We start from the raw sequence: 14677 nt of genomic DNA, 5'->3' as shown, positions 1-14677 counted from the left end.
TTGCGGGGCTCCAAAATCACTGCAGATGGTGACTGCAGCCATGAAAGTAAAAGACGCTTACTCCTTGGAAGGAAAGTTATGACCAACCTAGATAGCATATTCAAAGGCAGAGACTTTACTTTTCCAACAAAGGTCCATCCTGTCAAGGCTACGGTTTTTCCAGTGGTCATGTATGGATGAGAGAATTGGACTCACATATCCATACATGTGGGAAGAAAGCTGAGCGCTGAAGAATTGATGCTTTTGCACTGTGGTGTTGGAGAAGACTCTTGAGAGTCCCTTGGACTGCAAGGAGATCCACCCAGTCCATCCTAAAGGAGATCAGTCCTGGGTGTTCTTTGGAAGGACTGATGCTAAAGCTGAAACTCCAATATGTTGGCCACCTCATGCAAAGAATTAACTCATTGGAAAAGACTCTGATGCTGGGAGGGATTGGGAGCAGGAGGAGAAGGGGACGACAGAGGATGAGATGGCTGGGTGGCATCACCGACTCGATGGACGTGAGTTTGAGTGAACTCCGAGAATAGGCAGTGGACAGGGAGGCCTGGCGTGCTGCAATTCATGGGGTCACAAAGAGTCGGACACGACTGAGTGACTGAAGTGAACTGAAAGGTGCCTTTACAAGCTAACTGTTTAAAACCAAACCCTTAGAACAATCACTCCCATAGGACATATATACTAAATCCCTCTCTCCCTTTTATTTTCATGAGTAAAATGCTATACAATTTTTCAAAAGCTTAATATCTAAGAATGCATCCTATACTTCAGGTTTTAATATATAAATTATGTTGGCAATACTTTGTTATATTTCATATTTGAAATAACTAAAATAGTTATAGAGCAGAGAGGAAATTAAATCCAGAAACATCTTAAGCTGTATCCTTGTCTAATACATTGAAAGAAACATGAACTAAGGACAGACCCAGATAAGTATTTCAATCTTTACTAACAATTCTCCAAAACATTTATATGAGCCAAGGATTCTGTCTGTGGCAACTATATTGAAACATTTTTTCACTTACTCTATAATTTCTAGCACCTTTAACCTCTTGGTGGCATCTTCAACCTCTTTCACTTTATCCCAATTGAACACTGTCATCCAGACTGCCTGATGACTTGCTATCTTGGTTCTCAGTTCCTCTCTTCCCAACATCTTGTGCCATCTCTCATCTGGGGTTCTCATCATTTTCTACTCTGAGTTACTTCATACAGTTTAGTATTCTGCCACTTTAGCTGTTGTTGCAAATTTTTTCTGCCAGTTTAGACCTTGCTCTCTTTAGAGAATAAGAGAGAAGAGTGAAGATAACATCGGCAAAAAGAGAGGGTTCTGAACACACACACACACACACACACACACACACACACAAATGACATCACACTTTGTTTAAACATTGGGAATATTCATAAACAAACATTGGTTCTTTAAGACTTATCTTTCCATGAGTGCCAAGATCTATTTTACTAGGAATATGTGAAACTCTATTTGCAACCCTTTGGAGGTATGTTAGACAGAGTTTAGTAAACTCCTTTGCTATAACTCTAAGATATGAAATTGGTAACTATAAGGAAAAAAGGACATCAGCATAAACATTTAATCTTCTGCTCTTCCAAGCTTAGTGATTTTTGACCATGGAAATAAAAGGATGACAACCGAACAACTTGCAAATGCCCCTCAATAACATAGTGAAGTCGCTCAGTTGTGTCTGACTCTTTATGACCCCATGGACTGTAGCCTACCAGGCTCCTCCATCCATGGGATTTTCCAGGCAAGAGTGCTGGAGTGGATTGCCATTTCCTTCTCCAGGGGATCTTCCCGACCCAGCAATCAAACTCGGGTCTCCCACATTGCAGGCAGACTCTTTACCATCTGAGCCACCAGAGAAGCCCTGAATGATGACACAATTGTTTCTAATGAAGAACCAATCTCCTTTCCCTCCCCAAGCTACATGCTTGGACCAGAGAATCTCCACAGAAGGAGTGAGCAACTGAATTCAGTGTTCCTTTCTATAATCTCCCCTACCTCCCTAGAAGCACAGGAGGGTCTGTAATACTCAACCCAGCTCATACTTGGTTCTGAAATGTACCCTGACAAGGACCAGGAAACACTCTCATTAAATCAGCTGTGGCATCCTCTGTTGATGGCTCCTTTCATAATGTGAAGACACTCCATTATCTTTCATCTCCCAAATTAGCTGTGAGTCCACAATATCTTAACTGCAAATCCATAGGACACTTCTGGATTTGCCTCCTAAATCTCTCATCTACCTAGTGATATTCTTTTGCTTCTGAACCTGTCTACTTTTGTACAGTCATAGTGTTACATTCAAACCATGGCTTCAAATTGTTTTCTTATCCCCTTGACTCAGCAGTGCTTATGTATATTTATCCAGTTAGCCTCAGCCAGTTGTTCCAAAGTCTGTTTGAATGTCATTCCATAGTTGTTGTAAAGCAGCTAAGACCCTGACTTGGCTGGCACCCAGAGGCAAGTTTAAATTGTTCTAGTGTAACTGTTCCTGGCCTTGCTCCTTCCAGTAAGGACTCAATGCCATTAGGCAACTCAAAGTCCAGTGAACCTAAGAATGTACTTCTAGAAATATTTTCTAACAGTTTCTTTTTTAGAGCAGTGTTTTAAGTTCACAATGGAAAGTACAGAGAGAGAGTGTTTTTCCATACACCCTTTACCCTGCACATGTGAAGCATTCTGCTTTATCGACATGACTCACTAGAATGGTACAATTTTTTTAAACCAAGGATGAACCTACAGTAGCACATCATAATCACCCAAAGTCCACAGTTTACCTCTAATTTCCATTTAGTGTTGTGCGTTCTATTGGTTTGGACAAATATGCTATGCTAAGTACTTCAGTCGTGTCCAACTCTGTGTGACCACAGAGACGGCAGCCCACCAGGCTCCCCCGTCCCTGGGATTCTCCAGGCAAGAACACTGCAGTGGGTTGCCATTTCCTTCTCCAGTGCATGAAAGTGAAAAGTGAAAGTGAAGTCGCTCAATCGTGTCCGACTCCTAGCAACCCCATGGACTGCAGCCTACCAGGCTCCTCCATCCATGGGATTTTTCCAGGCAACAGTCCTGGAGTGGGGTGCCATTGCCTTCTCCTGGACAAATATATGACATATATCCAGCATTAAAATATAATGCAGTGTTTTCACTGCCTTAAAATTCCTCTTTGCTCTGCCTATCTTTCTCCTACTTACTCTTAGAAAGTACTAATCTTTTATTTTCCTCATTTTTTTTAACCTTTTCCAAAATGCCATAGTTGAAATCATACAATATCTGCTTTTTTTTTTTTTTTTTTTTGGATTGGCTTCTTTCAGTTAGTAATATGGACTTAAATCTCTTCCATGTCTTTTCATGGCTTGATAGCTCATTTCATTTTAGTCTGAATTTGTCTGGATGCACCATAGTTTACTTGCTAGGACATCATGCTTGCTTCTAAGTTTGGGCAATTATGAATTAAACTGCTGTACATGTCCATGTGCAGGTTTTTTGTATAAGCTTTTCTGGAAAAAAAAAATTTAGATATTTTCAAATAATATATTCTAAGTCTGTTTCTCACTGTACATTCTCCCCTCTAAATGCAATTACTCCTAAATACATCCTATATACTAGTTCTAGAGGTTTCTGGGGGTGATCAGGGGCCAATGTGATTTTCTTAATGGGCTGACTTTGGGTCCTTATTACATAAGCTTGATTTTCTGGTAGCTGTGATGAAAATAAACTTTTCAGATTGAGAGTGATATGATGAATCTGTTATCAATATACAGCTGAGGACAAGGACCAAGGAAGGGAATAATCTAACAGGTCCCAGGGTGAGAAAGAGGTTTATGAATCTCTATTAAATTTTTAATTATTTCAAACATACACATGTGCAAACAAATTTAGCATACATATTCATAAAAGAAGAAATATTTCCATTCCACAGAGTATAAAACTTTTGAAATATGCAGATGCATGTAACAAATAATGGATATTCTTTAAGTGTATCTTAGTGACTTATATTGAAGAAAGCAGTGGCAACCCACTCCAGTACTCTTGCCTGGAAAATCCCATGGATGGAGGAGCCTGGTAGGCTGCAGTCCATGGGGTCACTAAGAGTCGGACAGGACTGAGTGACTTCACTTTCACCTTTCGCTTTCATGCATTGGAGAAGGAAATAGCAACCCACTCTAGTGTTCTTGCCTGGGGAATCCCAGGGACGGGGGAGCCTGGTGGGCTGCCGTCTATGGGGTCGCACAAAGTAGGACATGACTAAAGCGAAGCAGCAGCAGCAGTGACTTATATAAGAAAATTAAGTATATATTTTAAAAGGCCTGAATTGTTTAAAAGCTATACTCGAGAATGTGTTTAACAATGGAGATTGTTTAGCAGTAGACATCAATAAAGTAAGCCAAAAACAAATTGACACACACACTTACTAGTTTGGCTTAATAAAGGATTTGCTATGCATTACTTTTAAGAGGCCCAGAAGCTTTAAAAACAGGTGCTTAAAATCAAAACCACTATGAGGTACCATTTCACGCCAGTCAGAATGGCTGTGATCCAAAAGTCTACAAGCAATAAATGCTGGAGAGGGTGTGGAGAAAAGGGAACTCTCTTACACTGTTGGTGGGAATGCAAACTAGTACAGCCACTATGGAGAACAGTGTGGAGATTCCTTAAAAAACTGGAAATAGAACTGCCTTATGATCCAGCAATCCCACTGCTGGGCATACACACTGAGGAAACCAGAAGGGAAAGAGACACGTGTACCCCAGTGTTCATTGCAGCACTGTTTATAATAGCCAGGACATGGAAGCAACCTAGATGCCCAACAGCAGATGAATGGATAAGCAAGCTGTGGTACATATACACAATCGAGTAGTATTACTCAGCCATTAAAAAGAATACATTTGAATCAGTTCTAATGAGATGGATGAAACTGGAACCTATTATACAGAGTGAAGTAAGCCAGAAAGAAAAACACCAATACAGTATACTAACGCATATATATGGAATTTAGAAAGATGGAAACAATAACCCTGTGTACGATACAGCAAAAGAGACACTGATGTATAGAAGAGTCTTATGGACTCTGTGCGAGAGGGAGAGGGTGGGGAGATTTGGGAGAATGGCATTGAAACTTGTATAATATCATGTATGAAACAAGTCGCCAGTCCAGGTTTGATGCACGATACTGGATGCTTGGGGCTGGTGCACTGGGACCCAGAGGGAGGGTATGGGGAGGGAGGAGGGAGGAGGGTTCAGGATGGGGAACACAGGTATACCTGTGGTGGATTCATTTTGATATTTGGCAAAACTAATACAATATTGTAAAGTTTAAAAATAAAATAAAATTTAAAGAAAAAAAATAGGTGCTTATTACACTAGTAAAATAGGATACCCACATGTTTTGTTACTGCCAATTAAAAAGTTTCATTAAAACAAACAAACAAACAATAAAACTAAGAGTTTAAAAGCAGGACCAGAAGTAACTTTCCTTTTGGGAAATTTCTCAGATTTGTCTAAAGAACAATATAAAAACACTTTAACGCATTGTTTCCTTTAGACTTTTAAGGCAAGTATGATTGCACATTACATTATAATATCTGGCAGAGTTTCATTTGATTACCATATTTTTAGAAATTTAATGTGAAAGAAAAATGTAAAACATTTAATCTCTAGATTGGTATTTATACTCCTTGTGATGACACTCAAAAAACTTTGGCAGCATTCTGAGTAGTTGGCAGGTTCTACAAAATATGCCAATTAAAGAGCAAAACATTACTCCACTACATCATGTCACATTCTTCTAAAATATAAATATTGAACTTTCACCACATGCCACCATGCAGCACTGCTATGACAACATCTTTGTAGAGTTCCTAAGCTCCTTCAAAAAGTGGCATCTAATCAGCACAAGGAGAGGTAAAATATTACCGTGGATATAACTATCTAGTTGGCAAAATAAGCTCTGTGTAGAATTATGTTGAAACAGCCATTTAGTAAAATTAATGCTTTAGTTCAGCTCAGCTTATATGAACTGGTGACAATGAGAAAATATAGATTAGTTTTCTATTACATTAACTTTTTGTCTCTTTAAAAAGCAAACTTTTTTTTCTTAGTATAGTACATTTAGAAAGCAGATTTGTTCACAGAAAAACAGTTAAGGATAAACCATACTTCTACATGTGAAATGTACATTTTCTAGTATAGTAATAATATATAAACATATTTTTTCTTTTCTGAGGACATATATAGAGCTTATTTCTAATTTATTTAAATGCATCGTAGTAATACGTTAACTTCACATGTTTTCAAGGTCAATAAGTATTGAATTTTAAAAAATAAACTATCAAACCTGTGTAATTTTAAAAACATTTCTAAAATTTAGAATAAACACTTAAATTTGTTTAAACAGAGGCCAGGAGTATTGTGGACATTTTTTGGCTGATTGCAAAAGGTGTGAAAGATGTTTAAGAATTTAAAAAGTTTATACAGATTCTTCTAAGAAAGAAAAATATTTCTAATACAGAATAATAAATCTATTATTAAATACACCAATACAGGTATTATGCATACTATAGAAATTTTCAAGATACATATAGGTTGAATTGCAATGAAAAGTCATTTTCTAATAAACCACTTGCCATTTTTTTTTTTTTTGCTATTGTTTTTTAAAAAGACATCAATCTGATAAAATAAAAGTACAAATTAAACTCAGTGGAAGGTCTGTTGCAGAATCAATAGACAAAATGAGCTACAGAACATTCTCATATTTAGAAGAGCTTGCAATAGAAACCAAGACTCAAGAGATTTCCATTTTACTTTTACCTAATAGAGGAGTAGCATCTTTAAAAATTCGTAAAGTTTAGAGAGACTAAGAGAGTGTTGGGGAACAAAAGTGCTAATTTTTTTGTTTTGATAAAGAAAATTATATTGCTGAAGGGCTTAATATAAATTAAGAATTAGATGTTACTTATGGCAGACAGACAGTGAAAAGTCAGATTCTCCTCTGTTCTACACCTTTTGTTGGGTTCTCTGTTATCAAGAACTTTTTCAGTTTTCCCAGTAACTTCTTAAATCACCATGGCTAATGATAGGCTATGGATCTTAATCCTAACCAGATTGTAGCAAATTGAAATTAACAGTGCAGAGTTTACCTTGTGGTTCACTTCTTTTGGAGGAATACACTAGGTAACAGTATATGTAATAGTTGTATCTACCTATTGACAAAGAAAAACTTTAGCCAGTATCTAGATGTATTTCTTGGACTGATCCTGAATCAAGTGACTTCTCTGCAATCAAAACTAAACATTTCTATTCAATGAGTCTCTCGTAATATAATCCAAGTATTTCCAGGGAATGGTGTAAATTAAAGTCATACAGAGAAGAAATTAAAAGAGAACTGTTAGTGAATTTGCTTTGAGGCTTTCATTTAGTACTTCCACATATATCAAATCTAGGTTTGAAATGAGAAATTCCTGTTAGATTAGGTCACTTTGAAAAGAGAAATCTCACTCACCATTCCGACTCTCTTCATCAATGGCAACTATGGTGGCCGGTGGTCCTCCCCTAGCTAGTTTGCAATCTAAAGAGAAAACAAGACAAAGTAAGAAGTAGCTATTGCCGGGACATTCACCGTGGGATTAAATTCACACTATGGATTAACATTTAAAAAGAAATATCCTATAATAAATTAATATACATCATTACTGTTAACAATTTTTTCTTAAAAAAAAAAGTGTTCACACAGATTCCTTACCACATTGCAACAAAGTCACTTTATACACCATGAAATGGTTCAAATCATACTGAGAAAACACCAGCAGAGACCACTGGAGAGTAGAAGTCCTTCAGGACAGAGATAATGGGATGGTAATTTAACCCAAAGAAATAACATAAAGGGATGATTAACAAGGATAAATTGTAATTAAAGATTCACAACAGAAACAAACATAATTGGACTTTAATTGTGATAAAGGGTCTAATTAAAAAGAGTGAATAGAATTTTAATAATATTCTAAAGAGAATGAAACAGAGACAGACAAGCAATGTTTGTGGGTTTTGAGATTTTATTTTTGTCGTCTTACCCTCATATTGCCAGTCTGGAGACAAAGGAATAGAGTCATCAATGGAAGCAGATCAGAAAAATAAAAGAAAGAAAGGAAGAAAGCATATATGTGTATATTTAGTGAGGATTGAAAGATATAAATAGCATTGTACAATAACAGATATATCACACCTAATGATTTCTGGAAATGAAATATAAAATCCTTATTTTTATAATTCAAACACAGTATGATGAACAAGTTAACTTTATAATGTATGTCACTCACATCTTAAAAATTATAGATCAATTTGAATATACCATACAATACACCTATGTGTCCTATGAAAAGGTAAATAAAATTACATATCAATTGTCTATTATCTCTGTGTTGAATGAACCTTAAGAATATTGCCTTTCAATCAGTAGTGATTAATTTTTTATCTCAAGAACTGCTAATGCGTGGATAATGAACATATAAATAGTATCATGAACTATAATATCCACAATAATTAAAATGTGAAGGCTTTGCCTGGGAGATGTCAAAAGTATACTTCTGAGACATAAAGTGCTCTCTCAGGAGATACTTGGCCAGCCTGATAGGGTTGTGTCATGTGGTTAAATGTACATGGCGTATTCCTATGACTGAAACATAAATTGGCTTAAGCCATCCAAGTAGGTGTGCTGTTTGGAAGATGATTTCAAGGCTTACTATTTATCTATTAAAATTCTGCCATTATGTACATGGGTGTGAATAATAAGGGCTTTGGCAAGCACTGTTGTATATTGTAAGATGTGTGTTCTCTCATGTAAAGCTTAAAATATATGAACTCTCCAGTTTTTCTCTCTTTGTCCTTGTCAATATTCAAGGAATTTCAGGGCACAGCAGTTTTAGATCTAAAATATCTCATTACACTCCATCCTTTCCTTCCTATACCCCCTGACGTAGCACAGCTCCTCGCTATTTGCAGTCTCTACTCTTGGAGTGGTTTCCTCATTAATCTCCTGGAAACTGTTCTCATCCTGCATTCATTTATTCATTTCATGAGAATAATTTTTCTGCACCCCAATCAAAGGTAAGTTAATGGCACTTCTCTGTACAAAAACACTTATGTTTCTTTTGGAGTGAAGAAAAATGTTTTAGAATATCATTCAGAGGGTGTCACAGTCTCAACATTGTTTACTTATTAAGCACTATGCCCTTCAGTCACCTTAGAGACCTTACTCTTGCTGGATTACATCTTGTATTATTAAGGCAGCTTTGTTACCTAAAGTCATTTCTGCCTCTACTGCCTGGCAAGTCTGTTATTCTTGATAAAATTAGGTTTCACCTATTCCACCAAAACTTTCTTATACCCCAGTGAAATTTTAAATTTTCTTCCTGAGTTCTCATATCTGTTCATCTAGCTTTTTATTCATCTGTGCATACAAAAATTATTCAGTCAAATTGGTAGATAGCTTACTATGCGCTGAAGATGGGAATTAAAAATCAACAACTCCTTTCTTCACAGATCTCAGGTTGGGGAGATAAGTGGTCAGATAAAGGAAAGACTCATAAACAACCACAAAAGTATGGCACAATGTGGTCTATGGGAGTCAGTTGTTTAATATGATCATCAACAACACAAATAATTAAAATAGAGACATTGCCTGCTGTGAGTAGAAATGGGATACTCAAGAAGGCAGAGGCAATTTGTGAAAATAATAAATGAAACATGACCAGTTCTTGCAAGAAGCAACTCTTGGATTACGAAGCATGCCTTCCATTTGTATTTCAAAGAGTAGTTACTTTTCAATACTATTTTATTTCTTCTCACTCTCCTTTTTTTCCCTCTCTCTTTCTCCCTCTCCCTCCCTTACACACACACACACACACACACACACACACACACACACCACACAGTAGATCAGTGGTAAAGAATCTGCCTGCCAATGTAGGAGACACAGGTTCAATCCTTGGGGCAGGAAGACCCATGGAGAAGGAAATGGTAACCCACTCCAGTATTCTTGCCTGGAGAATCCCATGGATGGAGGAGCATGGTGAGCCCAGTGTCACAAAAGAGTTGGATATGACTTAGCAATTAAACAACAATCTAAATGTACATATAATATTTATATATAGGGTTACTGCCTCAGTTAAAATCCTCATAGCTGCAAAGTAGAGAAAAAGTGTGGTGAATTTTCACATAAGTATTGGTAGGGGAATAGATATTTAATCAATAACTTTATAGGCAGGCAGGATAAAGGGAAATGAATGATGGAGAAACTTGGGTATACATATACAACAACCGCTCATCATTTGGTTACTATTATATTTATGAATAGACTTTTTCTGCTCAACTAAGTCAAGTATGATTGTCCATATTCCAGCCCTACCTACCTCCCTTACCCTTTTCACTCCTCTTGTTTCATTTGGTAGCCATAGCAAGCCAAATTTATGTTTGCTGTGACATCTGCTGAAATTCCCTTCCTCCTTTTCTTCCCCTGGTTAACTTTTATTTCTCTTCCAAGAACCTGGCAAGGCATCTTTCTAGAAAATCTTCCTTATTGGTCTAAACTAAATGCCTATTCTCTGCATTCCTTCAATATACACTGTGTAAGCATGCCAAGTCCTTTCAGTGGTGTCTGACTCTTTGTGAATCCATGGACTGTAGCCCTCCAAGCTTCTCTGTCCATGGGATTCTTCAGGTAAGAATACTGGAGGAGGTCGCCATGCCCGCCTCCAGGGGATCTTCCGAACCAGGGATCAAACCCACATATCTTACATCTCTTGCATTAGCAGGTGGGTTCTTTACCACTAATGCTACCTGGGAAGCCCTCAGTATACACTGTGCTGTGCTTAGTTACTCAGTTGTGTTCAACTCTTCATAACCCCATGGACTGTAGCCCACTAGGCTCCTCTGTCCATGAGGATTCTCCAGGCAAGAATACTGGAATGGGCTCCCATGCCCTCCTCCAAGGGATCTTCCCAACCCAGGGGTAAAATCCAGGTCTCCCACATTGCAGGCAGATTCTTTACTGTTTGAGCCACCAGGGATGCTCAAGAATAATGGAGTGAGTAGCCTATCCTTTCTCCAGGGGATCTTCCCAACTGAGGAATCAAACTGGGGTCTCCTGCACTGCAGGTGGATTCTTTACTAGCTGAGCTACCAATATACACTGTAGTCCATTGGAAAAGTTACTTCAAAAAATATATTAGTGATTTTTTTCTAATGAGAGCTCCTTCAGACCAAGGCTGTGTCATATTTATCTTAGTAACCTCAGAATTCAACCAGAGTGGATCCTGAAAGAATGTTTGTTGAATTTTTCTGAACTACAATCAGCGCAGCTGCAATCTCTCATTGACCATCTCTCCAGGAGTGCACTCAGAAGTCTCTGTTCTCCTTATGTCCTTAGCAACAGAAACAGCCCAGGAGTAAAGGTGCAGGTACAATTCCTCCCAGTCAGACCCCTTTAAAGGATGACTTTCACTCAGCTTTATTCTTTTAGCAAGTTCCAAAACCCCACAATAAGATATTTTCATGCCCAAATAAATAAATTTTATTTATTCTGAATCAAAACAAAAGTGGTTAAAAAAATTTAGACTCACCACACTAATGTAGAGAGGTTAGTCAGATACATAAAAATAATCTATTAATAACATTGTTCACAACAGTGTTTGCTTTGAAATGATGTGCTCGTGAAACTATAATTAGTTCTGAAATGCACAAAATATTTTTAATTGCAAGTATATTCAGAAAAAAAGTAAATTTGAATGAAACAGCCAGGATGTATTAGGTATGCAAATATCCACGTGGAGATCAAAGTGAAAACTAGAAAGCAATTTGGGGGCTAGGTGATCCTGTTCTCTACGGTCTATGGATAATCTGTCTGCCACAGGAAAGACGGGTTAGCTGATGATGACTGTACCTTGGAAATGCACTTCTGTAATCTATTTAATTTCACCCTTGACTGTTCAGGTTAAATCACAAATTCATTGTTTTTCGTGCCTCAAATTTCTAACCTCTCGGGCCCCTACCTGATTCCCATATCCAATTTGTTGTAAAGTGCAGGATATGAATACAAATACCTGAATGCCCAGTGTGATTCATTTCTGCAAATTTGTCATCAAGCTAAAAATAAGCCATATTTTTTCTGTATGTTTTTAAATAATTTGATGCAACAGGTAGGATTTCAAACTTAAAAACTATTAGCAGATATGTAATGACTGGTTTCAAAGGTAGTAAACCTGTGATAAGCTATTCTTAGAAGCTTAAGAGCATGTTACTCTGTAAAGAGAATATCCAGAATTGTCCAAGTCTATTCATTTATTACTAAGAAGTGTGAATAGCCAGGAAAATCCTATTTCCATCTTAGCCTATTCTCAAAACTTCTATTTTAAAAAATGGAGTATAATTGCTTTACAATGTTGTGTTAGATTCTTCTGTACAACAAAGGGAATTAGCTATATTTATACATATATCCCCTCCATCTTGGACCTCCCTTCCCCAACCTAATCCCACCTGTTCTCTGTCATACAGAAGTTTCCCACTATCTGTCTATTTTACACATAGTGGTGAACATATATCAATCCTAAACTCTAATTCATCCCACCCTTCCTTTCCCCCAATGCATCCACATGACCATTCTCTATGTCTGTGCTTCTGATTCCTGCCCTGCAAATAGGCTCCTCAGTACCTCATTTTTAGATTCCACATATATGTGTTAATATACAATATTTTTCTCTTTCTGACTTACTTCACTCTGAATGCAGTGTCTAGGTCCATCCACATCTCTACAGATGATCCAATTTTGTTCCTTTTGGTGGCTGTGTAATACTCCATTGCATATATGTGCCACATCATCTCTATTCATCCTTTGATGTATATTTAGGTTGTTTACATATCAGGCTATTGTAAATAGTGTTGCAATGAACATTGGGATACATGTGTCTTTTTGAATTATGGTTTCCTTAGGGTATATATATACCCAATAGTGGAACTGATGAGTCGATTGTAGTTCTATTTTTAAAGAAAACTCCATACTTTTTTCCATAGTGGCTGTATCAATTTACTTTCCCATAAACAGTGGAAGAGGGTTCCCATTTCTTCACAGCATTTCCAGTATTTATTGTTTTTTTGATGATGGCTACTCTGGTGAGTGTGAAATGATACCTCGTTTATTTTGATTTGCATTTCTCTAATAGTTAGTGCTGTTGAGCATTTTTTTCATTATATGGGACTGGAATGCAAAAGTAGGAAGTCAAGAGATACCTGGAGTAACAGCAAATTTGGCCCTGCTACAAAGCGAAGCAGGGCAAAGGCTAATGGAGTTTTGCCAAGAGAATGCACTGATCATAGCAAACTACTTCTTCCAACAACACAAGAGAAGACTCTACACATGGACATCACCAGATGGTCAATACCAATATCAGACTGATTATATTCTTTGCAGCTGAAGATGGAGAAGCTCTATACACTCAGCAAAACAAAGATTAGAAGCTGACTGTGGCTCAGATCATGAACTCCTATTGACAAATTCAGATTTAAATTGAAGAAAGTAGGGAAAACCACTAGAAGATTCAGGTATGACCTAAATCAAATCCCTTACAGTGGAAAGGTAAAGTGAAAGTAAAGTTGCTTAATCGTGTCTGACTCTTTGTGACCCCATGGACTGTAGCCTACCAGGCTCCTCCGTCCATGGAATTTTCCAAGCAAGAGTACTGGAGTGGGTTGCCATTACCTTCTCCAGGGGATCTTCCCAACCTGGGGATGGAACCTGGGTCTCTCGCATTGCAGGCAGGTGTTTTACCATCTGAGCCACCATGACAAATAAATTCAAGGGATTAGATCTGATAGAGTGCCTGAACAACTATGGACAGAGGTCCATGACACTGTACAGGAGGCAGGGATCAAGACTATTCCCAAGGAAAAGAAATGCAAAAAGGCAAAATGGTTATCTGAGGAGGCCTTAAAAATAGCTGAGAAAAGAAGAGAAGCGAAAGGAAAATTAGAAATGGAAAGATATATCAATTTGAATGCGGAGTTCCAAAAAAATAACAAGGAGAGATAAGAAAGGCTTTCTCAGTGATCAATACAAACAAATAGAGAAAAACAATAGAATGGGAAAGATGAGATCACTTCAAGAAAATTAGAGATACCAAGTGAATATTTCATGCAAAGATGGGCTCAATAAAGGACAGAAATGGTATGGACCTAACAGAAGCAGAAGATATTAAGAAGAGGTGGCAAGAATACATGGAAAAATTATACAAAAAATATCTTCATGACCCAGATAACCATGATGGTGTGATCCCTCACCTAGAGCCAGATATCTTGGAATGTGAAGTCAAGTGGGCCTTGGAAAACATCACTATGAACAAAGCTAGTAGAGGTGATGGAATTCCAGTTGAGCTATTTCAAATCCTGAAAGATGATGCTGTGAAAGTGCTGCACTCAATATGCCAGCAAATTTGGAAAACTCAGCAGTGGCCACAGGACAGGAAAAGGTCAGTTTTCATTCCAGTCCCCAAATAGGAAATGGCAAAGAATGCTCAAGCTACTGCACAGTTGTACTCATCTCATACTCTGGAAAAGTAATGCTCAAAATTCTCCAACCCAGGCTTCAACCATATGTGAACCTTGAACTTCCAG

General features: G+C 37.5%; 1 protein-coding gene across 1 annotated transcript in view; it reads right to left on the bottom strand.

Annotated features, from left to right (window-relative positions):
• The window catches only part of PCDH15 (protocadherin related 15), a 1036870-nt gene that overhangs the window by 703580 nt on the left and 318613 nt on the right, over nt 1-14677 (bottom strand). Inside the window, exon 3 of the mRNA XM_070780422.1 lies at nt 7521-7586. Within this exon, the coding sequence (XP_070636523.1) occupies nt 7521-7586 (66 nt within the window). The remainder of the gene's footprint in view (nt 1-7520; nt 7587-14677) is intronic.

This window comes from Bos indicus, chromosome 26 (assembly GCF_029378745.1).
Source record: "Bos indicus isolate NIAB-ARS_2022 breed Sahiwal x Tharparkar chromosome 26, NIAB-ARS_B.indTharparkar_mat_pri_1.0, whole genome shotgun sequence".
NCBI lineage: Eukaryota > Metazoa > Chordata > Mammalia > Artiodactyla > Bovidae > Bos > Bos indicus.
The sequence above is the reverse complement of the archived record's forward strand: the minus strand, read 5'-3'. Positions and strand labels throughout refer to the sequence as shown.